The sequence below is a fragment of the Hydractinia symbiolongicarpus genome, chromosome 3 (genome assembly GCF_029227915.1).
Source record: "Hydractinia symbiolongicarpus strain clone_291-10 chromosome 3, HSymV2.1, whole genome shotgun sequence".
Classification (NCBI taxonomy): domain Eukaryota; kingdom Metazoa; phylum Cnidaria; class Hydrozoa; order Anthoathecata; family Hydractiniidae; genus Hydractinia; species Hydractinia symbiolongicarpus.
The window spans coordinates 19,748,589-19,775,835 of NC_079877.1; the positions used below are offsets into that span (position 1 = coordinate 19,748,589).

At 36.6% G+C, this 27,247-nt stretch overlaps 4 protein-coding genes across 6 annotated transcripts; 2 read left to right on the forward strand and 2 right to left on the reverse strand.

Annotated features, from left to right (window-relative positions):
- Positions 1 to 2,504: 2,504 nt before the first annotated feature.
- On the forward strand, positions 2,505 to 6,464 carry LOC130636125 (uncharacterized). Of its 3 annotated transcripts, none has more exons than XM_057445749.1 (2): positions 2,505 to 5,075; positions 5,145 to 6,464. In XM_057445749.1, the coding sequence occupies exons 1-2, from the start codon at positions 4,853 to 4,855 to the stop codon at positions 5,384 to 5,386; spliced, it is 465 nt and encodes a 154-aa protein (XP_057301732.1). In that variant the 5' UTR covers positions 2,505 to 4,852; the 3' UTR covers positions 5,387 to 6,464. The 3 variants fall into 3 exon arrangements, with proteins under 3 accessions (XP_057301732.1, XP_057301730.1, XP_057301731.1); XM_057445747.1 differs by having other exon boundaries at positions 2,533 to 5,075; XM_057445748.1 differs by having other exon boundaries at positions 2,533 to 5,038.
- A 2,459-nt stretch (positions 6,465 to 8,923) lies between these two features.
- LOC130636124 (uncharacterized) lies at positions 8,924 to 12,177 on the forward strand. Its single transcript, XM_057445746.1, has 2 exons — positions 8,924 to 9,897; positions 12,109 to 12,177. Exon 1 carries the CDS (start codon positions 8,951 to 8,953, stop codon positions 9,746 to 9,748), a length of 798 nt encoding a protein of 265 aa, XP_057301729.1. The 5' UTR covers positions 8,924 to 8,950; the 3' UTR covers positions 9,749 to 9,897; positions 12,109 to 12,177.
- A 5,198-nt stretch (positions 12,178 to 17,375) lies between these two features.
- On the reverse strand, positions 17,376 to 17,967 carry LOC130636917 (uncharacterized). The gene is made up of 2 exons (XM_057446768.1): positions 17,853 to 17,967; positions 17,376 to 17,773 (listed from the first exon to the last, which is right to left on the reverse strand). Exons 1-2 carry the CDS (start codon positions 17,965 to 17,967, stop codon positions 17,376 to 17,378), a joined length of 513 nt encoding a protein of 170 aa, XP_057302751.1.
- A 2,954-nt stretch (positions 17,968 to 20,921) lies between these two features.
- On the reverse strand, positions 20,922 to 21,488 carry LOC130636918 (uncharacterized). Its single transcript, XM_057446769.1, has one exon. The coding sequence runs from the start codon at positions 21,486 to 21,488 to the stop codon at positions 20,922 to 20,924; it is 567 nt and encodes a 188-aa protein (XP_057302752.1).
- Positions 21,489 to 27,247: the final 5,759 nt, after the last annotated feature.

Consider the following 27,247-nt stretch of genomic DNA (forward strand, 5'->3'; position numbering starts at 1 on the left):
AAGGGCCACGAGCCTCTGTTGGACTTGTATTTTGCTGTAGGATTATAGCTATAAATATTCATTCTTTATTAAAAGAAAGATGGGACAACTGTATATTACTGATATAGAGAAACCTACGATTTTTGAAGACTACCTTGGGCAGGACACGATGATATCCCTGAAATCCATCAGCATTCGACCTACTTGATTGAACCTCTATAGCAATAACGATTTTACTATCCGTAAGGCAGGGCCTGATCAAACGGTTACTAGAATTGAAATCATGAACGGCCTGTATAAGATTGAAGATATCGCGGCCATCGTCAACAGTCAGGCAGAGAGCAAGATTAAGCTGTTTGTCATGAAAAATGGACTATCCAGGCTCCGTGTCAGTAATGGATATACGGTAGTGATTCATAGAGAACTGCAAGAGCTTTTGGGTCTACCCTACGATCCTGCGAAAAAATACTACACCGTCGGTGATTACGATTTTTTCTACAAAACTGATGTTTATCAACGACTGAGGCTTGTTTGCCCTCAGCTAGATAAGAATGACTGCCTGATGGACGGTAAAAAGTCGAAGATATTGGCAATGCTTCCCATCAAAGAGAACGCATGGGGAGATATGTTGACATGGACTTTTGACACTCCTGTTTATCTTCCTTTGAAAGGATCCACGGATCGTCTCGAGTTCATGCTGACGGACGAACATCATCATGATAAGGACGTATCATTTGTTGGAATTACTATACACCTACTGATAGAATAAATGAACAACGATGATGTTATGAAGCTATACCCTAGCTTACCGCCTAGTGCTCCAGATCATAAGAATAACGAGGGGCATGTGTATCGATTGAAGAAAATAGAGGAAATAGAACATTTTCTACGAAATGAAGTAAAGCAGCGAGAAAAATTCAGTAAGAAATTTGGGATGCACGGGACTTGGTACACTACATGGACCACGGATTGCTCGCCATAAGCGTGATAACATCAGGCGTAGGTATCACTAGTATGCTTAGCGACATCGGAGTTCCTCTAGCTGTGGCAATGGGTGGGATCAGCTTAGCCGTTGGATTAGGACAAACAGCATTAAAACAAGGTGGGAAGAAACTGAATTATAAACGCAAAAATCATGAATCAATAAGACTCCTTGCAGAGACTAAGCTGAATAGTATTGTCGATTTGATCTCGAAAGCCATCGAGAATGGAGTTATTAGTGACTACGAATTTACCCTTATTATGCAAGAGAAGCAAAAATATCTCCTATTGAAAGAGAAAATCCGTCAGCGTATTAAAAGGATTGTGGAGACGATTAATGAACAAGAAAGGCAGCAATTAGTCGCGCAAGGTCGTGAAGAAGGTAAAAATGAGCTTCTTAAAAAACTACAGTCTGTGAATTATGCCAACGGTACCTAGAGGCACCACCTGAATATTCATGATGTATTAGAGCAACCAATTCGGCCTTACGTAGCTTGTAATACCCGGTTAAGCCACGGGTTTTTGCAATATCACGTAATTGTTTCACGGTATATGAATCCATTTCTTTATTGTATGGATTTTAACGTCGTCGGAAGATTTCATTTTGCTCAAAACTAACACAGTTATTCCCCTCCTTATTGCGCATGCATTGATTTTTGATGACGTCAACATTTTATAGGGAATTCCCATTTCTACTCATTTTTATATGTTAGGGACTTACCCCTGATATGCGTAGACTTTTAGGGAATTGTGCTAGAAAAATTTCGAACTTCTATTCTGTATACTTTGAATACGTCATAACATTGTACTGATTATTAGGGATAACTCCTTTGAATTCCATAGCTCAATATGGTATAGTACCGCATGGTGCTGGATTTGTTGTGACGTCACTGTTGTACGCGCACGCGACTGTGCTAGAACATACATTTCCCTATCTCTTAAGTCTCCCTTTCCAAAAATTCTCAATATTTTAGAACCTGTACATGTAGTGTGGTGACAAAGTGTTACGACAAAACGTAAAATGAAAAGGAAATACAGTAGACTCTCGATATAACAAACCCCCGATATAACTAACACCTCGATTTAACAAACCAAATGTTCCATCCCCTGAACCAATAAAACCTCTATATAACGAACTCAAAGTACTGTTCTGCCCAATCTTGTAACGCGCCCCGTCTTCCGACAGTGACAAATGGGTGGCCAGTCTTAAGACTGGACTGCCCAATCTATGGACGTACATGCCCAATCTTAGAACAATTGTGAAAGACAAACAGAACAATAAATGTTTTAGAATTTACCTCTTAATAGGAACTTTAAATTGAAACTTTTCTTGGAAAATCAAAAGGCCAAAAATTTATATATACCATGTATTTTATGTATAAAAGATTGAAACTACTCTACCATATTAGCATAGTCTATAAGGTTTTTCTTTTATAGACTATGATATTAGCTAGCTGGCTACAGCTCGCTAGCTGGCTAAACATCTCATCCAATGAAATTAACAGCTAGCTAACTAATGATGTTTTAATGTGCCTGAGAGTGTTTGTTGGGACTTGCAAAAAACAGAGCTCGTGTGGTACATCCCTTCTTTAAAATCTAAAAGGCGCCAAAGATGGGCCTAACATGGTCTTTTGCCCAATCTTGTGACGCCCTGCCCAGTCTTAAGACTGGCCGGCCAGTCTTAAGACTGGGCAATTTTATGTCCAAAGATTGGGCAGCGTCCTAAGATTGGGCAGAACAGACAAAATACGACAAACAAAACCAAAACACATGCACTGTTTTCAATATTTTTACACCACGTAGATAGCACATTACGTACAGAAAACGCAATGCATTGTCATCCAAATTGAATGATTCGAACCATAACATTCGACGTTTAAATCTAAACACTATGTGTAAACAAAACGTAAAATAAACATTCAAAATTTTAAGGTGAAGAAGGCAAATTAAAACAGCAAGTGAATGAAAATGTAGTGAGTAAATATCTCTATAATTGAAAAATATAAAGCGCTGCAGAAAATTGCACAGGGCAAAAGTACAAACAAAAGCATCGCCCTGGATTGCAAATAAAATAAAAGAAAAATAATTGAAGCTTATCAATCAGGTCAAATCAATTCCAGTCGAAAAAAATAAAAAAGAGTACCAACAACGATCGTGATGAAGCTGTTTTCTATGGTCTAAAAACGCGCGTTCACAAAATATTCCTGTCAACAAAATTATTATCAAGGAAAAAGCTATTTCTCTTTCCAAAAGCCTGGACCTTCCGGATTTCAAAGCTTCCGAGGGTTGGTTGCAGAGACACAATGTAACTTCAAAGCTGTTTCGAGAGAAGAGAATAGTGTTAACCCTTGAAATGACAGCAAGCTGGAAAGAGACATACCTCCCAACAATTTTGTCAAGGTACGAGTTAAAAGATATATACAACGCTGACGAATTTGGTCTTTTCTACCAAGCACTCCCAGATAAATCTTTTCAATTCAAAGGAAACCGTTGCAGTGGTGGTAAGGTTTATAATAAGCATATGAACAACACACAGGAGTACAGTTATTTTAATATTTTTTTACAATTGTATTAAGACAGACATATTTTCTTATATTTTCAGATTCAGCCAGCATTATTCTAACCGAGGATGATATACCTGACCCTCATGTCAAAATTGATATTGAAAACCTGCCAAAGTACAAAGTCGAGCACTTGAAAAGCTGTGTAATATTTCGTGGCGATACGTTACATGGGATTGATACACTCAAGGACGCACAAGTTCGAGTTTTGCACTAGATCGAAAGTAAAACCAGCAGTATGAATGTAGATCCAACTCCAGAAAAAGTAGCTTAGGATAAAAGCAGAAAAAATGGGGATGCTATTGAAACCTTTGTGGAAGGAAGGAACTATGCCAGCTGTGCCTGTCGAACTGAAGGCAGATATATTAAATCGATTAGACTTAACACGATGGTCAAAATCGTTTACAGAAATGCCAAGCTTCACTGTAGAAAATATTAACATTTAAAATAAAAAATTCAACGAGGCATATTGTAAAAATTCTACTGCAATAAAAGGACATTTCATACGTGGTGATCAATTTATTGAAGAAAATTTTCTTGATTCGACCAACATGTATGCGAAACACAGTGACTCATTATTTTTTGGAAAGGTGCGGCAGCTGCTAGTTTAAAGAAAGCAAACAGATGGGTATTTTTAGCTTTAAACAAAATCACAAGTGAAATTCGATATGCCTATTGTCAATGCCCAGCTGGGAGTGTTGGAACATGCTCTGGTAGACAGACTATCAATGATTTCCGATGCGAAAGCTTTTACCTCGAAACCTTGTGTTTGGAATGTACCACAGTCTAGAGACATTATTGAGAAAATACCTGTGATGGAATTGACAATAAAATCACTTAATGCAAAAAAAATTAAAATAGAGAAAAATAATGATACTAACTGTACACCGAAAGAAAAAAAGGAATTGTTTCTTCCTTATATGAGTCACGTGTTTCTTCACATACTACTGATGAGGATTTGACGTTCCTATTATCACACATGCAAAATACGAAAACCAACATTTGTGCCACAAAACTGATTAACCCAAATCCTGTTCACTTTAAACAAACTCAGTTTGGTACAATGGCCCTGAAGGCTCACATTGTGCGCATTGTTCTTGGTTCTGTGCGAGCTCTTCTTAGCACATTGCGCGGTGTTCAACGACCCAATGCGCTCTTCTTGGCTTACTTCGCGCTGTTCTCCATATAAAATTTCGAGAGTTGTTCTTCTGAACCTGACTTTTCATAATTAGACTGGGGCAGAGTTATGAAGCCAGCGGGTCAGTAGTTTATATTAACTTTTTATCTTATAAAGGAATACTTTTATTTCTAGCGCTTCTTTTAGTTTAGACATGATGGAGGAACTAATCGAGTCGTACTTTTTAGATAGATATACAAATGTTGAAATTTTGGGTTTCTTAGCCATTCAACACAATATTTACATAAGTGTATCAACACTTAAAAGAAGACTGAAGGAAAAAAATTTGCGTAGGCGTATCTCAAAACAGAACGAAGACAGAGCTGCAATAGGAGCAGAGGTAGCAAGACATCTTTTTGGCAGCGGCAGTAATTTGGGTATGCAACTGTATGGAAGTTCAATATATTATCTTTTGTTACATTTGATAATGACTATGTTTCATTTAGGATACAGAAAGATATGTAGTATCTTGAAAAAAATGGGTATTGCTGTTAACCGTAACACAGTTATGGAAATTGTCAGGGAATTGGACCCAGAAGGAGTGTCAACAAGGAAGAAGAAAAGACTTCGCCGACGAATATACTCAGTACCTGGTCCAGACTTTCTGTGGCACATTGATGGCTATGATAAGTTGAAGCCATATGGATTTTCGATACACGGGTGCATTGACGGATTTTCCGCAAAATAATTTGGATGAAAGTTTCTCCAAGCAACAAAGATCCAAACATAATTGTAGCCTACTTTCTCTCGGCAGTTAAGGAAAACGCAGCGGTGCCTACTAAAATCAGGTCAGATGATGGCACTGAAAACAGTTTGATCGAGCCTATACAAATAACACTGAGGGCCGAACATGATGACGAATTTGCAGGCCTTGCAAGTTATGCTATTGGTACATCTCCATCCAATCAACGCATAGAAAGTTTATGGTCTCAATTTACGAAAGACCGTCCAATGTGGTGGAGACAATTTTTCTCTGAACTTTCATCGTTTGGTTTTGTAAATAGCTCAAGCTATGTTGTGAAAGAATGCCTGCGATTTTGTTTCATGCACATACTAAGAAAAGAACTGGATGAATTTAAAGAGCGTTGGAATCGACATCTTATTGCAAAGTCTAAAGGTGCATCACTACCTACTGGTAGACCAAATTCATTGTATCATCTACCACAATTGTATGGGACCAAGTCGTACACAATGTCGGTTGATTTGGCAGATGAGGAGTTCGACAATCCTAATTTTGCTCAAAATAGACCAGACAATTGCTAAGGGTTTTGTGAGTTTGCAGACGCTGTTTTGCAAATAAGGGGCTTGTCGAGAGAAAGACCTTCAAGTGTAAATCAAGCTTTAAAAATATATTTTGCACTATTAGAGGATATTGTAACATATTCTTAACATTTTTATTTCTCATTATAAACAAATACTTTTTTTATATGTTTTTCTGTCCATTCGACAGCTTTTCAGCACCAATGAAATTTCTAGTCTTTTTTTGTTATGAATAATGCTTTTTGCCCAAATACATAGTCTCTTAATTTACAATTCCCGTGCGTGAAGTAAAGGGTGAAAAAACCTTTTCCAGTCAATGTAATAAACAGAATTAAAAATATATGTAAAAAATACTACTGCAATATAAAAAGTCCAGGTAAATAAATAATATAATATCAACAGCTGAAATCCAAAGCATAACATGGAGCTTACAATGCTTCATAAAGATATGTAAAATATACTATTTCAATATACAAAGTCTAGGTAAATAAATAACATAATATCAACAGCTGAAATCCTTAGTTTCATGCAACTCTCCAAGGAGGTTTAACTCTCCAAGAATAAAAATAACATGGAGCTCAAACTTTTCCATAACACTCTCCGTTTATGATATCTTCTATTATGTTTTTACTGAAGTTTTCACTATTATATCTAGATGTGACTGGGAATGTCAACTTCATTACGCATGTTGATACTATCATTCTTCCCTCACTGCTATGATCAAAATAAACGTCCACTTTCGGTGGTGGAAGAGACAAACAATATTGTCCTGTTAGAAACATGACAATGTCCTCAAGTGTGAGGGTTTTTGCTTTTTTGACGGATTCGTCTACCTTGCCATCTTCAACGTCATTCAACGTGAAGGCAAGGACACTCTGCGTCTTCTTTTGGCCGGTTTCGTCGATGAAATTGTGCCAATTATACCAAATATCTTCCTCCACCTCCATTCCCTCACCACTTGAGAAGTGAGGGACAAAGATGGCTTTGATATCTTAAGGACAAATGCAATTTTCTCTGTACGTAAAAAACTTCTTTGACACTTCTGGGTACTTCTGGAGAAGCGAAAGAACGTTGTTAGTTTTCAAACCATTCTGAAATTGTTGAATTTCTTCCAGTTGCAAGGATATAATAAAATGGTGTGCAACTGTTTTTAAAAATTCGGGTTTATCATCATAAGAAGGAAATTTATATATTGTACCCATACTCTACTCGCCCTGGGAAATTTCGCACCAGAGTATTATAAGCTACTTCGTCAGTACATTCATTGATTTCAATCAATTTCTGCTTGACATCATAATCTGGTATATCCAAATGGAATAAATACAACTGATGGCCTTAAATTACAGTACAAAATCATATTTGCTAAAGGTGTAACACTGGCTATAGCATGGCAATGTATCTAGAATTTTACAATATTGTCTTTATTCTGGTTGGATTAATCCTCCATAAAAAATAACTATATAGCAAAAAGTATAATACTATTCATGAATTTTTTTATATTATATACTCACCGAGAATGTAACAACATAGACCAGGACACAAATTTGGTGTTGGGTAATTATACAAAACTGCTGCAGCTACCAACTTTCCAAAATAATAGTACAATCTATCACCGGTTTTTGCTATATCGTGCATGAAGACTGCATTATTTTCTAATCCGTACAGCAGCTTCCTCTTGGCCTGACTGCAAAACAATGACATCATCTCTCTTCCTGGGCCAACACCAACACCACCTTCAATCATACCAAATCTTGTAAATTCCACAGAAATTTTTGTAAGATCTTTGTTTTCAAAGAACAACTTCATTTTCTTCAACATATCAGAAAATACATGTCGTCTTCTGATGGTGAATGTATGGGATTTTGTATTCTCATATATTTCTCTCAACTGTTGTAAATCATCTTCAAAAGAGGAAGGTTCAAATATTTCTCTGCGCCGTTTACGTAGTCCAATTAGGTCAGGCTTTTCTTCTTCAGTATCTGATAAAATTTCAATTTTCTCAGTGTCAATTTTTAAGGAATCCTCAAAATCTTTGTTTTGTTCACAAATCAAACAAGTGTCTGTATACGAATGGCTACAGTCGGAACAAATTTTCCTTTTTTCAGCTACTTTCAGTGGGGAAAGTTCCAGTTGATCATCAATATCCTCAAAATACGACCTTGTTTTGAGTACAAAGTAAGTTTTCGACGGGTAGAGGCCATTGCTCTTAAAATAATTTGGTAAATTTTCATTGGTAAAAATTTCTTCACCAAAACTATCACATATTGTAGCTACTACATCAGATTCTTCTTCATTGTAGCTATTTCTTCCAAGTTTGTTGAAGAATATTTTCAAGGCCTTCTCTTTCAACTTATCAAATGTTTGCTCTTCATCAGCCTCAAAAAATACAAAACGATGGCCACCTCCATCACACTGCTTCACAATTTCCCAAGTACCCTCCTTCTGTCCACCAACACAAAGAAATCTACTATATCTGATTTGAACCTTCAACTTCTGTGTTTTTAAACCTTTCTTTTTATTTTTAACATAGTCATAAGAAAAAGAGATAGTCTGGGTACCCGGGCCGTTTATTTACGTTTGTTTCGTTTTACGGCGCAATGATGAAATTATTGGGGTGGCCGGAGCAACCAGGGACGTATTTTGAACAAGATGGCTGAAGCGGACGCTTTTATTTATGGTGATGACTTCGATGCTATTCTTGCAGCTATCGAAGACAACCTTTTAGAGGAAGATAAAGAATTATCTGTTCCTGTAACAGATATTGTTGATGAGGTTGTTGCTGATTCCATAGAAGAGGATTTTAAATGTGATCAGTGCGAAAAAATATGCAAGACATCAAGAGGTTTAACCAGACATAAAAATAGCAAGCATGGCCCTACTTCTGTGGCTGAACCTCATCACCAAAAGCCTGAAAATAAATTACACCCTCTATACTTGAAGAAATCTAGCTCTAGATGAGTGCTATAGTGAAGAAACGAGAAAGGGGTTTTTGATGTTTCAAAAGCCAACACTAGATGATGCTAGATACACCTTTGAATTTATTAAAGATGTTGTAGCCAGTTTTAAAAACAATAGCGAAAAATTTTATGCCTCTTTTTACAAATGTGTTTCCGAGAATATTGTTTTCAAAAACTTATCAAAAAGAGCATCAGTTATCCTAGGATTTGAGTTAGCGAACTATGTACTTGCCCACCTAACAGGTTCAGTTGTTAATGGTGATATTGCAAATGTATCTCCAGGTACAAATTTTTCACCAAAGGAAAAGCAAATTATTAAATATCTTGCAGGATATGTTTTTGGAACACTTTACAGACGTATACGTAGATCGAAACAAAGTCGTAGTATCTTGAATCTGCAAAGCATACATCTACTTATTGCTGGTAAATCAACTGACCAGGAACACTATACCGAAATCAATACACTAGTTCGCATTAAAGACCGAGGCGGCTTATGGACAGTAACATCAGAAGTTTTTGAAATTTTTTCCATAGTTGAATCCCATTTCCGCCAAGAGTTTAGCACCACGCATAGAAGTATTGACAGTAAAAAAATGGTATCATATCTCATGAATAATGCAAGAATTTTATGCAATTACAACAAATTAAAAAATGCTTCAACTGAAGAAGTTAGTAAAGAGATAGCTTTGAATTTACTGGAACATCTTTTTATGTTGTATATTCGTGTTCGTGTATATTCACTTGTGAAGGATAAATGTCAACGGCACAATGTTAAATCAAAGGCTAAAAAATCACGATCGTTGCGAACTGAAGTAAAAAAGCATCTGAAGTAAAAAAAGCATCAAGCACTTTGAATCATGGACATTAGTCTTGAACAACAGACTATAAACTTGTTAAAACAGCTATTTTTATAGCTACAAACTTATAAAAAACATTATTTTGGAAAGAACGAGAAGTACACGGAAATATTCAACCTTTAAAAGTAAGTATTTTTGTATGGAACTTACAGAAAATGATTTCATACACATTCAGTTTATTGTGTGCTGCAAAATACTACCTTCAGAATAATGCTGGATAAATATTTGCCCATTGGGACTCAAAAATTTATGTGGAACTTATATTTGTGAATACTGGCCCACAGAATTTTCTAATCATACTCACCATCAGAACCATAAAAACAGAGTAAGGTGAAGCCAGTAATAATGTTTTTTAAGATGTGTGGCTATAAAAATAACCGTTTTTTGTGTGCTGCTTCTTCTGATTTGTTGATGACTCGGCGCCTTAATCATTTTCTTCATTATTTCTTTTTTTTACGACATGGCATAGACTCAACATCAATTTCGGCAAATGCTTCGTTGTCAATACAATTACCAGCTATTGGTCTGAATATTTTTTGTGTACGAATCGTGTTATCGTTGTATCCAAAATCTCTAACAGTAGGATTGTCTTTTCTATGCCCCATTGATCGTTGTCTTCCGAAATAATTTTCCAGTGGATCTTAGCAAAAGCGCTCTGTAGGAACATATGGTACACCATGTGACAATAGATATTTAATAAGCTCGATCGATGAATATGTTGTGATTTTAATACCTTCATATGTTTGCCATGAGATGAACATGTTAGATTTGGCATTATCAGTGAAATTTCCAGGTCTTGTGGCAATTGAGTCCTTCCAATCAGAAAAATATTTTAGAAATGTTTCAAGTAGCCATGTAAAGCGCTCGTCATCTTGTGATTCGAATGGTTTTAGAAACGATTTTGCTTTAGTGATGCCTTCTTTTGTTCAAATAATCAAAGAACTTGTCCATCATCATACAAAACGTGGCAGTAGCTTCTGCTTCTGGTGGTCCATATGTTTGGAGTGCATGAAAAACTGATTCACTTAACACCTGTGCAGCTAGTCAGACATTCATCACAGAAAAGGGTGTGAGTTTAATATGGTTATTTGTGATTTTGGGAACAAGGTGGAGACCACAGTCCAAATCATCAAAAAAAAGCTTTGATATGTGATTCCATGTCAGATATTTACTATTGTTCCACATACTTCTTGTGCACCTTCCAGCCATTGAATTAGCTAAGCAGTTTCTGGCAGTTTTAATCAGATGTGGTGGGTCGGATATGAAGTAAATATATCTCTTTTCAGTTGCCATCACATTAAGTGTACGATAGGTTACATCAACGTCTCCATTAACATCTTCCACTCTTGTCATATTAAAATGCATCCGATACATACTGCGGTTTGGAGAAGCGCCATCACTTGTAACACCGACCACTTTAATTCCACAATTATCCTCCAATATGCCAACAGCTTTCCAAAATAATGTAAATAACTGAACAGACGTAGCATTTGTGGTTGCAAAGTTGGCAAGGGAGAAGTTTAAGGGGTTAACAATACTTCGAATTAAAAAGACCAGCATGTGTGATGCAATGTCATCAGATTTTTGAAGGGATGCCAAATTAAGTTCCATATCACCTAAGTCCACATATCCATATAAGTCACCGGTGTGCTTATCCCAAACTAATTTCTCTTGTATTTTTATTTCATCCATTAACACAATACCATATCGTTCTATGTCTGAAAAATTCTCCACTATTTTTTTTAATTCTAAGATGACATCTTTATTAAATCCTTGTTGTGGTCGTATATAGTTTTTGTAGTCCCTTAATCGGCGACGACTGGGCAAAATAAAACGAAGGCGATTTTGCAGCTAAACCCAAACAATACCGGATTACATAGGATGATATCTAACAGCTGTCTTTGATATAGAAAGATATTTTTGTTGTTCACTCCAAAAGAATTGCATAAATTCAAGCATCTTTTCGTAATCTGCATTTGACATGATATTCATCATATCTTTGCTCAAACTATCATCAACAGGTACTGCCTTTTGTACGATTTCTTCCATCATCTTTAATTTGTCAGCTTTTAACTGTTTGTTCTCAATTCTATAACTTCGAAGTTTCAATTTTATACGATCAGGAGATGTTAAGGAAACAGGAGCTTTATCATGAGCCGGTGTGGATAAATTGTCTTGTTTTCTTTGAAGACTAAGTTTTTCCCTAGATTCAGCTTTCAAACACGGTTCACATTTGTCTTCAGTGTTAATTAATAATTGGCAGGAAGGTGGTCGATGCCATTTCGTTTGAGAAAGAGGATTTGGTAATATGTCTATTGTTGGGTTAAATTTTTTAGGTGCAGTATGTTCAATGCAACTACCAGAAAATGATCTTGGCAAACCAGGACAAACAAAGAAACCCGAAATGTATCTAATCAAATTAGAAATTGTGATATTTTTAACTGAGTGGTCATAGATGTTATAAATTTGATGTTGTTTAGGAAGACTCCATAGTAGCACACGGACATTAAACTGAAGACTTGTATCAACATAAATCTCATACTTTGGTACCATATGAATATCATCATTGCAATAAAATTGAACACTGTTCTCTGAATAATTATACGGGAAGAAAATTCAGAAAATGATTGATAACATTCAAAATATTCAGGTGTTTTAATTTCTGGAGGTGGATGTTGAGCTCTCTTTAATAAAGTTGACTGTGATGATTCCCTTGGTTTTGTTATGGTTGAAGAAGAAGGAATGCTTTTGATGGGTAAATTGAGGCAAGGCAATTCACCAGGATTCAATGTAACTCTGCTCTCATGACGATAATATTGATTTTCATTAAAGTGCTGTTGACAAATGAAGATCCTTTTATTTGCTATTCTGTCACGAAGTGCTTTATCAACCACACGATCTTTGGTGACAATAGCTATCAATTTTTTCCTCCACTGGGAATCGAACGTATTATCACTAGTTGGGACTTTAAAAATAGCTATTCCCTTGTACTTAGCTCTTCGTGATACTGTACAGCCAAATATTGAACAATTATCTCCAGGCATATCAATAAAAAAATCAAATTAAATTCTTTGTTTACAACAAAAAAGAGTAATCTGAACCAGAAAAACCGCCATTTCTAATTTACCGTGCCTGTAGAAAACTGGGTTCTAGTTTAATTACGGCCACAAAAGGATCAAAACAATGCTTCTATTGTTATAGCGCTCTCTTTTCCAGACTATCTCTTTTTCTTATGACTATGTTTTTAACATCCACTTTCTCTGTCGTTTTATGTCCTGCTTGAGTTATCAAGTTGTTTAACCTTCTATAAATATTCCCTTGACGTTTGGTTGCCGAATTTGAACATTCAGATTGGTGACTGGCTGGCTGATTATCATCTTTCAGCTTTCCAATTTGATTTTTTACTTCTTCCCTGATGATTTCTTTTAGTACTCCCTCTATTTTTTTTATTTTGTGTTTACCTTGTAACATGCGCATGAAATGTACAAAAAACAGACCACGAGACCCACGTGGTCATTTGATTAACGTCCCTCGACCCGGTCTTTTTGGCACAGCGCGCAAAAACTGTAGCAGTAACAGTGTGCACTGCAAACAAAGGAAGAGCGCGCACTAACCAAAGAAGAGCGCACACTGACCAAAGAAGAGCGTGCACTAATCAAAGAAGAGCGCGCACTGACTAAAGAAGAGCGCGCACTAAGCAATGCAAGGCGTAAATGATTGAGAACACCGCGCGCAATGTGAGCCTTCAGGGCCATCGTAGTTTGGAAATGTACCATCAGGTTCATTGCAAAGCTACCAATGCCCTATGATGCCTCCTGGTTTTAAAGTTTATTGTTCTATTCCTAATTCATCACCAGTATGTCAAGATGGTTTTAGTTTTCGACAATATCCATCGTTTCCATTTCAGCAAGTACAAAATAATATTGATGAATATATACAAAAAATTCACATCGTTGAAATAAAAAAAATGCAAAAGCTCGAAGCTATGAAAGATCATGCAAACGATGTTGAAAAGATCGAATCAAGTACAAAAAACCAAGCTGATGATCCAAACTGGTCGTAAAAATAGATTCACCGCCTCGTTATGCAACAAACTTGGAAAAACTGCACTAAAAACAGAAAGAGAGTTAAAAACTTTAGCTCGTGATATTGTAGCTGGTGACCCAGCAAAGCTCAATAAGATTGTAAAAATGAAAATAGCGTAAGGGCGGTTTTATGAACCAATAGCAATTCAACATTATGAAAGATACATGACACTTCAAAAGTTCAATATAAGGGTTGAACAATGTGGCTTGGTCATTGACAGAGTAAATTACGTGTTAGGCGCTACACCTGATGGCAAAGTAACCTGTGATGGTTCATTTGGCGTATTAGAAGTAAAGTGTAGCGAACAGTATAAGGATATTGATTCCAAGACAATTTGTCACATATCACCCAATCTCTGTGTTGTTCTTGATAAAGATAGGGGTTTAATCAATATTAACAAAAAGCATTCATACTATCGACAGGTGCAGATGCAGTTAGCTATCACTTGTCGTACGTACTCATAAATCCCTGGCTATTTATGAGGGAATCTGTTCTTGTGAAGAGAAGTATATTGGCGAAACCAAACGTAATATTTGTGTTAGATGTGTGGAGCATGAAAAACCTTAGGGGAAATCTGAACCAGCGAGGCACATGGTGCTTCAAGCTTGACATGCTTTTTCTTGGAGGGTGTTAAGCATGGCTCCATCTGACAGTAGAAAACGTAAAATATTGGAGGAAACTTCACATCTCCGATCAATGATCAATTTGATATTAAGTTTACGCTTATTTAGAAATGGTGTAACATGAGCTTTTCTCAAAACCTTTTTAACTGTACGTGTGTAAATTTGATTTTAGTTGTTTATATAGTCTGAAGATATGCTTAGTGTACGAAAAGCTTAGCTAATAAATACTTTTTAACTTTCAAACTCGTTTTATTTTTTCTTAGTTAATAAATTATGGCTGTTATTTTTACCTTACATAGATTCAAATTTCAATCCAAGATTAAACAACATTCTTTATCAAAATGAACCTAATAATAACCAGCCAGGTACAATTGAAGAAATTCTTCAAAGTTTATCCATTACAAAAGAAGAATATGAAAATGCACTGAGCATATCTCCTGATAATGGATTTCAAATTCTCTTTCGAAGGCTTCCAGATTCCTTTTTTATAAATAGTTATTTTACCGAAGCCTTGATGGCATGGGAAGCCAATATAGACATTCAGCCTGCTCTTGATTATTATAAAGAAGTGTCTTAGATGTGTGCTCATCTACCTAAAGCTGAAGACAAATCTTCAGAACCGATGAAAAAAGCAGCATCGCAAGCATTAGAAACTGGCAATTCGTGATTTGTGCAAATTAAATCAATTGTAAATGCGCATCGAAATCATCGCGAAATGTCAGTTCAAGAAGCAGTTGCTATTATAATGCCAGAAATATTGTTACGAAAGACATTTACTGTTGACGTTTTTACAAACAGTAACATTCCTGTGAATAGATATAGGGTATGTCATAACAAAGAACAGATTTTAGGTTTGCCACCAGACAGTACTGATATTTTTAAGCGAAATATGTTGGATAGATACATCGATAGACAATATCCAGAATTTAAAAAAAGGAGATACCCTATGTTGGAACAAATGTGTTATACTGAGTTCTTGTCTAGCTACTTTATGAAAATAAAACCGAAACCAAAAGATAAAAATGACAGTCAACCAGAAGTACTTGAAGAAATAATACCTGATACTCATATGGAATCCTTCGCTGAACAAGAAAATGACGTTTTTGATGAGATGAGCAATATAAATTACCATAGCAATAACAAGGTTCTTAATGAAACCGAGAACGTCCCAGTTATTGGGAACCCTTTTTATCGGTTAGTAAACCTGGAATTTCTTATGATGAACTCCATGAGAAAATTTGAACATTAAACAAAACTCAAAGGCAAGTTTTTGAAGTCGTGCATGATTGGGTTAGAATTTACACAAACAGCTTGGCATGTAACGCACACCATAAAGTTGAGCCAATTTACATTTTTCTAACAGGAAGTGCAGGTTGTGGAAAGTCACATTTGATAAAAACAATTTCTGACATGCTAAATAAAGCACTTTCTTATCGTGCAGGAGAAAAAGATAAAATCTTATTCTGGCACCCACTGGTGTTGCTGCCATCAATGTAGAGGGGAATACAATACATTCAGCCTTGGGCATACCAGTTGATAGAAGTTTTACTAAAAACATTTCTAAGTTGAGTGATAAAAAGGGATGCATGTTTCGATATAAGCATTGTTGTAATCGACGAAATCTCAATTGTTTTAAACGAGCTGCTTTTGCATATTCACCAAGGCTAACTAAAACATTTGGTTGCGCAGATGGCATTGCATTTACAGGTATATCTGTTATAGCATGTTGGAATTTCTACCAACTTCCACAAATTCAAGCAAGACCTATTTATGCAGACTACAAAGATGTACTGTTAAATCTTTCGCATTGTTGGCAATAATTTAGGATTGCTGAACTAACAGAAGTTATGAGGCAGCGTGATGAACAATGTTTAATTGAATTATTAAACAATATCAGAGTGCCAAACTTAGAATCGCAACACGAAGCTTTACTTAAATCTAAATTCATTTTTCAAAATGACCCAAACTACCCCAAAGATGCGATTCATATATTTGCTGAAAACCAACCTGCCTCTGAACACAACTAAACAGTAAGGCATCGGATAAAATAAATATCAAGGCCATTGACAAAATTCCAGAAAATATTCCTGTGTCAATGGTGCAAAAACTCCATCCCTGTCTCCATCAAATGGAGACAGGTGGACTAGATCAAAACCTTTTTTTAAAACTTGACGCGAAAGTCATGCTGACATCAAATATCGACATATCAGATAAACTTATTAATGGACAGATTGGGACTGTTCATGGTATAAAAACCTATGGATTAGGAAAAGTAACAAAAATATATTGGGTGGTTTTTGATCCAAAATGATCCGAGATTGTTTCAAAACCGAAAGGAGTTGAAAAAGTTTAAACTTTTTTCTGATCCAAGTATGGATCAATACCGGATCGTTTTTTTTAACCAATGAATGTTCTGACATGTTTGATCACGTGATGTAAATTCAAAAGGATAGCCAAAGCTTTATGACTGCCGTAAAAACAACACCAAAGCAACATGGAACAACAGCATGAAGACGCACATGCACATGCAGATGTTAATATTGATACATCCTATGTTGATAGTGGTAGTTTAATTCAGCAACAAAACCCAGATATAAGACATCAGTTTTAATCCCTTCATATCCAACTCTCTGGAAGCCTAATTTAAGGGCTTACAAGGATTTAAATACGCAGTGGCTATGTGACCGTACTTTAATATTTTTTTTCTATTCGTACGTGACTCTCACGTACTTAATTATTTTTTTTCTAATCGTACATGACATTCGTGTACTTTGTTTATTTTCTTTACATTCGTACGGGACACTCACGTACTTTATTTATTTAAAATGAATTTGGGGGAATTAAAAGAAATTTAGAGAAATTCACAGTATGTATATATTTACAAAAGAAAATCCTTAACAATCTTTTTCATGTTTATCTGATTTTATGGCTGCGGTGTGTCGTACGGAGCAAGGTTTGCAGAACCAGATCCTAGCTGCTGGCATTTTTGTTCTGCCAATACAAGATAGATGGCACCAGCACAGACAACCATCACATCCCACAGACGTTTCCTCGGAAAGGTCGTTGTTGCAAACTTCGCAAAACCACTTCTTAATTTTTGTGTTTTTTATAACATGCTTCCACGCAGCTTTACCACACAAGTGTTGGATCATCGATAAATCGATGTTGTCTTGATCAGACAGTTTTGGATGAAATTCTGTCTGCATAATTTCCAGGGTAATTGTTTTCTTTCCAGATAATATGACTGGAATGTCTGCGGTAGTCTTTTCTTTTAGTACCCATTCTAACATTACTAAAAATAGAGAAATATAAAATGATAAATAAAGAATATACACAAAAAAGCTTAGTAAAATGAAGTTTCTACAACTAACATTTAATTTTATCATTGGTCGGCAAATTAACGAATGGTACCATCTTTTCTTTTGTTTTTCTGTTGGACAGGCCAATAGCCGTATAAAACCCTTTCGGTCTTCCTTTTTTGCACATTTTTGGGGCAATTTGATGAGGGAGAACCCTAAATTAAGAATTATTCTTTATATAACAATACGCTGAAATTAGAAAATTGCAGAGAATTATAGACTATAGTACTTACGGTTAAAATTCGAATCGTTATTATCCTCAATGGCTTTGATTCAACAAGGCTTTTTACACCTTTCACCTCACAAAAGGTGTTTGAAATAGTTGGAGCTGAATAAAAAACAAGTAACAGTGGTGCTCTCAACCAATTAAAATCTCACCATTACAGGTGCCTTTCACCTACCAATTATATTTACCCATAAGATCACGTGACTTAGTCTTCTTTAGCAACAAGATAGCACATTTTTTCCCTTTCCTTTTTCTTCTCGCTAATAATCGCACGTGGTTTGTTATCAATCACTAATCAAATCTGTTAAACATGGCCAACAAACAAACCGAGAAAGAATTATATAGAAGTAACCCATTCGTTATAAACAGACCCTTCATAATGATCGACCGCTTACGCCAGGTCGGTGGTTTTGATTCTATCATGGATCAATTTCACTACTCGAGCAGAAAGCGGTATAAGAAACAAGGCCTGTCCGTCTGATGAAGCCCTTGTTTCTTAGGTCATCCCTTTACCCACACAACATCCTTTCTCTATATACGATACTTCGAATCCTCCACTGGAGAGTAGGGACACCCAATCAAAAACAAACTTACGTTTTTTAGAAACCAGTAAAGAAGAAGTTATAATACCGCAGTTACGTACAACTGCTGACGAAGATGTTGTTGATATCAAGTTAGCTAAATAATAGATAAATGTTATGTAAACGAAATATATTTTTTTAATTTTACTACGAAACGAAAATCATCGACTATCATCGAGATACCCATCTTAAAAAATAGAACTTGATTACGACGCATATAGATTCAGTTCTATAATACTCACGAATGCTTTGGACGTTTTCCAGTTGAAATGGATAAAAAATTCTTGCCACCATTAATACACCAATAATCAATCTATTAGATTTTTGTATTAGACTTTTTTTTCGTTGCACGTTTAGCTGCACTCTCTATAGAAGAGAACTCCTGACATAAAGTTGAATATAATTAGATTTTTCATGACTACAAATTGCTTCATTTAACTGCTCGAAGCTCGAAAAACTCTGTCCGACCTCCATCTTCTTCCTTCAGCATACAAGTCCTATTCGCGCCTTTTTGCAATTGAAATTGTAATGAAGTTGAAAAGGCTGGTTTCTACTACTAAAACTTTCCCCATAACAAATTGAAATTTCATGCTAAGTATAAAAATCTTTTTTTTATGAAACGAGAAAGAAAAGATTTTACGTACGAAGAAAAGATATAGAAAATCGCAGATATAGAAAAAAATAAAATAATAATAAATTACGTGAGTACGTGAGTGTCACGTACGAATAGAAAAAAAATAATAAAATACGTGAGAGTCACGTACGAATAGAAAAAAAATATTAAAGTACGGTCACGTATGAATAGCCACTGCGATTTAAATAACAAAGATGCATGTTGGAGGGAGATAAGCATCAAAATGAATGTGACAGGTATGTAGCTTGCTGAGTCAGTGACTAGATAGTTTTTTATTCATATATGCTAAGAATTATTCAGTCAATTTTATTAATGGAAAGTTTTTTTTCTGCAAGATTGGGAAAAGCTAGCTAATACATTTATTTATATTTTATTCTTAGTGGACACCTTGAAAAAAGAAATGGAACAACGTAAGAGATAATTATCAAAAAAGTTTGTCAAAAAGAGAGAAAGCAACAAGATCTGGTTCTGCTAAAAAAACATTACCAACTTGCAACTTTTTTGAGGAACTATCATTTTTAAGAGACAGCCTTACCAATAGAATACAACTTTCAAACATACCGTCATCAATATTAAGCCAAAGAATTGATGAAGAAAATAATTCCACTTCCTCTAATTATAATGTGTCATCCCATGAAAGTGAGATAAGCGATCCACCTGCTGAAACACCACCTGCCAAGCATAGAAAAAGAAGTAATGTTTCGAGTCAAGAAAATGATATTGATTTCTTGTTAATGAGAATGCTTGATAGGCATTTAAATGAAACAGACAAACAACAACCATTACAAAAAGAAGAGCCAGTGGAAGACGGAAATAAATTATTTTGTTTAAGTTTACTGGAGACGCTGAGAGGTTTAGACGAGAGAAAAAATACGTTGGCACAAATTAAAATCCAACAAGTGTTGTTTGACATAAAATTTGAAAAGTAAAAACAATTTATATAATATATACTGCAACTCGTTTTCTTTAAAATTTTGTTGATATTACGTATAGACTTGTTTGTTATATAACAAAGACAAAGTTTCGTAAACATAACATCTGAGTAGGATACCACTACCAACAAAATCAAAAGAGCATTGTTTAGTAATAAAGTATTAAAAGATTCAAGAATTATCGAGGACTGTGCTCTATGAGAAAGATGTTTTATGCTACTTTGTATTTTCTAAATATAAATATAAAAATTATTTACTTATGATTCAAATATGTCTGCAGTGGAGTTCACTGCATTTTGTGTCCAGGAAACACATCCAATGTCAGTCATAAAGTACTCGCAAAAACTATCACGAACTTCCTTAGCCTCCAATGTAAAATTGTTAGAAGACACTCTTTTAATGTCTAATAACGCTCCTTGAAAATTCTCTTCATCTCTCCAACTACTCTCTTTCAGCATACCATTTGTAACACAATCACCAAATCCAGACGGGCAGTACATTTTCCTATCATCCATTAAAAAATTATGCAAGGCTACTGCTGCTTTTGTTATTTCTGTAACGTGTTTTACAGTGCCAATTATGGACCTGCGAAAGATTCGAAATCTGGATGCGCATATGCCAAATGTATTTTCTATTACTCGCCTAGCTCTTGATAGCCTGTAGTTGAATATGCGCCTTCCATCATTTAATAAATTACGAGGATAAGGTTTAACCAAGTTGATTTTTTAAAGGAAATGCTTCATCTCCAACGAAAACATAAGGGAAATTCACCTTATCATATCCACGAAAATATCTTGGTTGGGGGAGCTGAAAGAGATTTTCATTGATTGCATACCTAATATTTCCGCTTGAAAATACACCTGCGTCACTTTGGTGGCCACTATCACCAATATCAACTAATAAAAACTTGTAGTCTGCATCGCATACTGCCATTAACACTATGCTGTGGGTCTTTTTATAATTAAAAAAAGAGGAACCTCCACGTGCTGGGGCTTGCATTACCACATGCTTTCCATCAATTGCCCCAATACAGTTAGGGAACAGCCAAAGTTTCTCAAAATTTGCAGCTATTTTTTTCCCTTCTGCTTGCGTTGATGGACGTTTTAACTGTCCTGCTCCCAACAATTTTTCCCATATGGCATTGCATGTTTCGCTTATAATTCTACCAACTGTTGTAGGTCCCACGCGATAGCTGCTTGCTATGGTAGATTTTGCATCTCCAGTCACTAGATATCTTAAAGTTATGCACAAACGTTGATCAGCAGATACACTCATTATTTTTTATAAGCATAAAGTTTATAAGCATACTTAAGCTCACATGCTTAAAAAAATAAGCATATACTAAGCATATTTCCCAGCCTCGGAATTATTTTCCCTCACTTCAATTTCTGCCCAAATCAAGTGTAAAAAATAGTATCACACAAAGGACGAGGTTAAGTGATAGGAAACAACATTTTTGCATGAAATAATCTTTTGAACTAAACTTTGTACAAATAAATGGAATAAAATGTTTTACTCAGTCCGGAGCTAGCAAGACAGGTAAAACCTGAAAGTCATTCAAGTATCAGACTATGAAATGAGTTTTGAAATTAAGCATACGTTAAGCATAATTTCAGGCTCAAATTGGGAAAATCCTAAGCATATTGAGCTTAAGCCCAATTTACCCGTATGCTTATAAAAAATATTGAGTGTATGCTTTCACGTTTTAGATTCGATTTAGAAATCAATGGTGCCACATAAGATAGAAGTTTTTCGTATTTTTCAGGTAACATGCAAAATTGTTTAAAGAAATACTCGTGATCAAAGAGACGTAAGTAGTAGTAGGGAGTGAATATAACCAGGTTTTCGCTCCTCCTACACCTTTACCCCCAAAAACACCGCTTTCACCATTTCCACCACCATTTCATCCCAAAAAACAAGTAAAAACGAAATCATATGCTGATAATAACACATAATAATATTAAATGTAAGATACATGACGTCATCTGCCAATCACCAACACAAAATAATATTAAACATTAAATACTAACACAAAATAATATTAATGAAATCATATGACGTCATGCGCAATAGCGTATATTCATATTATACAGAATATGAGTAAAATTATTCAACTGTCCTAGAAAAATTGTTAGTTGGAATCAAAAAAAATATAAAGATGAGTTGGAGGCAAAAAAGATGGGAAAAATTGGTTGAAGAGGATCCACCAGTGGTAAGGTATGTACCGGACCAATTCAAGACCCAGGAAATGTGCAACTAGGTTGTTCAAAAGAACCCCTGGTATTCAAGTATTCCCCCGACAGGTTCAAGACCTGGAAAATGTGCACTATGGCGGTTGGAGAGCATCCAGGGATGCTCAGACATGTTCCGGATCATTTCAAGACTCAAGAAATGTGTACAAATGCGGCACAGAAAGCACCCAGTACCCTCGCGTATGTTCCTGATGCTTATCGTCAGCGGAAAGTGGAGAAGGATACTTCCTATAGTGATACTTCCTATTGCGTGGCATCCCGATAGAGCCGTTGATTGGTGTTTTTCTGAGGATGAAAAGGCAGACCTTGAGCTTTTGTGGGGTAAATAAACGATGAATGAACAATGTGATGAAACTGGAATTAATCTCGATCAATATGACAGATGTGATAAGTGTGAACGGAGGCTAATAATTAAAGGAAGAATGCTCTGTTGGCAACCCAATATGATGTATATAACGTATAATGGAGGTTGCTGTGTTTGTAAAATTTCTAGTTGAGGGTTCAATTTCCATAAATAAATGTTTAAATTTTATGGAAATAATATTGAAACCAGAGATTTTTACAGTGAACCAACTGTGCTCTATATTGACGATGTTCAAATTGAGAATATCGTGCTTAGTGATCCAATTAAAGCCAACAAAGGCAAGGATGAGCGCTTTGTCGTTGGTTATAAACATGACAGCAAAATATCGTCACTATTGATCATAACACCAAAAGGGCTGTATTCAAACAGTGCATCCAGATATGATGATGGCTCGTCGCTCACCATGTCATTTGATATACATCAACATCCAGAATGCTTCAGAATACCAAAGCATATTGACATGGATTGAGAAATTATATGGTAGTAAGTTCGCAAACTCACCTATTAAAAATGGTAGATATATTAGTACCAAGGTCAAGGAATGGGATAGCAAAATAACCACTGATTTTTACAACAAACTAGTACCTAAAAAGCAGCCGTGCGAATATACGGCTATCATCAAGCTATCCAGCATTTATCGACAGGGATCTAAAAATTATTTGCAGGTCCTTTTGGAGGAGTGTAAATACAAGCCTGTTCAACAACCCTTAAGGACACGACATCTTATTGATTCAGATGACGAAGAACCATTTGTTGTGGTATAGTTAAAAGTCGATAGATTTTGTATACAACTGCATACAAAATAAACAATGAACGAATTGAAAAAAGAAGCCCGAGCATTGGGTATTAAAGGTTACTCAGCCCTCAAGAGGGCTGATCTTCTCGCTGCAATACACCAAGTTAAATATATCGGTAATACAACACAAACCGATGGTCCTTATTGCAAGCAATGTGTTGATATTGTATCAATAAAGATCCTAGAAGACTACATCAGAGGCTTGGAAGCGAAACAAAGGCGAAATATCATCTATGACGGTGATTTTATGATCGATAAAGATACTGGTGAAGTGCTTGGTGTTGTCTAATGTTTTATACAAAATATTATACTATGAATACGCCGGCGGTGCCTCTAAATACCGCTGACATACTGCGCAGATTGAAGTTTTTTGAGCAGTTCATCTTTCGCCTCCTCACGCCCTTTCGCGACAAGCTGCTGTCGCTCCCGTTCATTTATAGATTCCACGATTTTGCGTGTCCGTTGCCTGACTTGCTCCTTTAGCAGCATATACTTCTGTTTCTCCTGCATGATTGAGCTAAACTCATGGTCGCTAATAACACCATTCTCCACAGCTTTAGAGATTAGGTCAACGATAGAGTTCAACTTGGTTTCCGCTAGTAGCCTGATGCTTTCATGCTTCTTACTATTGACACCTAACCTCTTTCCCGCATTCCGCAGACTGGCTTGTCCTAATCCCACAGCTATAGTGATGCCTCCCATTGCCACGGCGAATGGTACACCGATACCCGAGAGCATGCTACCAATACCAACGCCTGAAGTTATCACACTTACCGCTAGCAGCCCGTGATCCATGTATCTAACCCACGTATCATGCATTTTAAACTTTTTAGCGAGCTTGTCCCGCTCATTAATCTCAGCCCGCAGGTATTGTTCCACTTCTTCTATTTTCTTCAGTCTATATACTTGTGAACTGTCCTTCTCCGTACTCTCCAAAGGTGCAGAATGTAAGCTCGGATAAAGCTTTGTAATATCTGTCATTTATTGTATCAGAATATGCATGGTTATACCCACAAACGAAACGTTTTTATCATGGTGATATTCATCCGTTAACATAAAATTTAGCTGATCGGTCGAGCCCTTTAAAGGAAGGTAAACAGGGTTTTCGAAACTCCATCTCACCTCATCTCCCCAAGCAGTAAGCTCTTTAAGTGAAAGTATTGATAATATAGGTGATTTTCTACCATTAAGTAGGCAGACATCTTCATCGAGTTGGTGATAGGTCTCAGCCTCTGGTATACATCGGTCTTGTATAAGCTATCGTGATCGCCCTCAGTGAACATTGATTTGGTATCAAAATTATATCCCATAAGATCCGTCAGTGATTTGTCAACTATCGCAACATATCCTTTGCTAACTCTGACTTTACATACTCCATTTCTGAGTACAAAAAGTTTAATCCTTCCTCCCGCATGTTCGTTTACTATAGCAGCTAGATCTTCTATTCTATATAGGTCTTTTTCGATCCCAATAAGGGATTCAAAAGCCCCTACGCTAAAATCTCCATCATTGGTCGATCCGGGCGTCGCTTTGTAAATCTTAATATCATTATTTTTTTCGAAAAGATTTAACCACGTACCGCGGATACTGATGGATTTCAGGGCTATCCTCGTGTCCTGCCCTAAGTAGTCCTCAAATATCGTACGTTTCTCTATATCTATAACATATAGTTGCTTCATCTTTTTTTAAAGAAAAGACGAACATTTACTCGTATAATCCTAGAGTAAAGTACAAATCCAACAGAGGCGAGTGCCCTCTCGGCGTAAATAACTTGGAGCATCAGGACCTCTACGTAAGTACGACTGAACACATTTCCGTGGCATTTCCACAGTTCACAAAGTACCCCATCAAAGTTGCCACTAACCTGTTGAACGATCCTGTGAGTGTAAATTGAGAGGGACAAGCTCTGAATTATTGGAACATCCAAGTAAATTTCGCTTGCCATTGCGCTACAACGGCGTTAGGCATCTCTGCCAAGCACATGACTAGTTCCGTACCCCTCGTTAACTCAATTTTTAAATTTCATGTATACTACCATATGCGTCGTATCCTAGCGAGAATGAAGGTACCCATGCCATACAAAGGAGGCTTTTCCCAGTACGATAACCCCTAATCTACTTCTGGGTATGCTCAATTATGTCGCGAATACGGTGCGGATCCCAATGCTTTATACAAATTCAAAGCCCTGATATCATCGTAGACAAACGGTAGATGGTGGCCACAGGTTGATGGTGATTGGGCCAAGTTTATCATCCCCACTAGCCAAGGTCTGACATCGAAGGGCCTAACAAAGCAAGTGAAAGTATCCGAGTTTACGTGGTCCTATTGCTAGGGTCTCAAGTAGAGGCTAAAGCATCCCTTCTAGGGTCTGGTGCGGACAACTACACAGCTAGACAGATCCTCCTGCAAAAATTCGAAGCCATGGTTCAACGCGATGAAAATGTAGGTCAAGATATCACCGAGTATCAAAAAGTACTCCAGTATGCACGGACTCCAGTAAATTTCGCCGTGATGTCCAGCGTCTACATGCTCCCTTCAAATATGAACCTCCGCATTGGTAAAATTGTAGGGTATAACAACAACGTTTTTATCGCACCTTCTAATATAGGCGTAGGTGTGGAGATAGATCTGAATACCATGGTTGTCAAACATAAAGCATCCTTCACCATACTTCCGAGACAACATATAAAGAAAACCACGACGGATACCAAGGAAGACCATAGGCAGCATCCACCATCCTCCGAGGAAGCTGCTGTTCACGAGGATACCAAAGCCACGCTGGTTATGGTAGGAGTAGGGGTCATTCTAGCATATATTTGGCTACAAAAATAGATGTAATAGTTGTCTGGTAAGCCACTAGCTTACCAGAACGTTCCATACTTACTATCTCTTCCCAGCCTTATTCATCCTATTACTCACATAAGCCACTACGATCCCTACAGCTCCTGCAATTGCTAAATACTGATGCTCCGCTATAACTTCAACGACTTTGGCAGCTACCTTGAAAAAGAACGATACGATCGTACCAATGATTCCAGGAAGAGCTGCTCCCCCCCCTTGCCTGCTAAATATTTAAGGAACCGTCCGAGACGCTCCAGCTGCTTTCTCACAAACCCTTTGTCATCGGCACCTTCTTCTGTACTTTCTACGGCGCCTGCACTTCCTCCAGTGACGGCGAGCACGATGGTAGAGACCAGTAAACCAACAGCAGAAACGATTCTCGCGATAGTTATTCCCTGCTCTTTGAACAGGATCCTGAGTTTTTGGACCAAGGTTTTATCATCCCCCGCGATTTTCATGAGTGTATCTTTAATCGCCTTGAGCTGGGTATTGATTCCAGAGAGACAATTTTTTTCTATTATCGCCTTTCGATCATCCTTTATCTTTTCACGATCTTTCTTTTCTTTATCGAGGTCCTCATCCCAGATATTTTGCTGTTCCTCGGATACGTCGGACCCAGCTTTCTTTGCCTCAAGCCTCTTGATCTTGTCATCTGCCTTGGAAAGCTCGCTATCGTAAAATATCATCTTAATTTTCACTTAATTCAAGTCGTCCTGAAGCGTTCTAACATAGAAATGAAGCCTCCGTCTTTCGCGTTCGTCGAAAGCTTCAGTAAATGAAG

What these genes read in the sequence shown, in the direction of transcription:
- LOC130636125 (XM_057445747.1), top strand. Translation starts at nt 5,392, where the DNA reads ATGAAAGTTTCTCCAAGCAACAAAGATCCAAACATAATTGTAGCCTAC.
- LOC130636917 (XM_057446768.1), bottom strand. Translation starts at nt 17,967, where the DNA reads ATGTGCAAAAAAGGAAGACCGAAAGGGTTTTATACGGCTATTGGCCTG. An exon ending in GACCAATGATAAAATTAAAT is followed by an intron (nt 17,774 to 17,852) that starts GTTAGTTGTAGA and finishes CTCTATTTTTAG; the next exon opens with TAATGTTAGAATGGGTACTA.
- LOC130636124 (XM_057445746.1), top strand. Translation starts at nt 8,951, where the DNA reads ATGTTTCAAAAGCCAACACTAGATGATGCTAGATACACCTTTGAATTT.
- LOC130636918 (XM_057446769.1), bottom strand. Translation starts at nt 21,488, where the DNA reads ATGAGTGTATCTGCTGATCAACGTTTGTGCATAACTTTAAGATATCTA.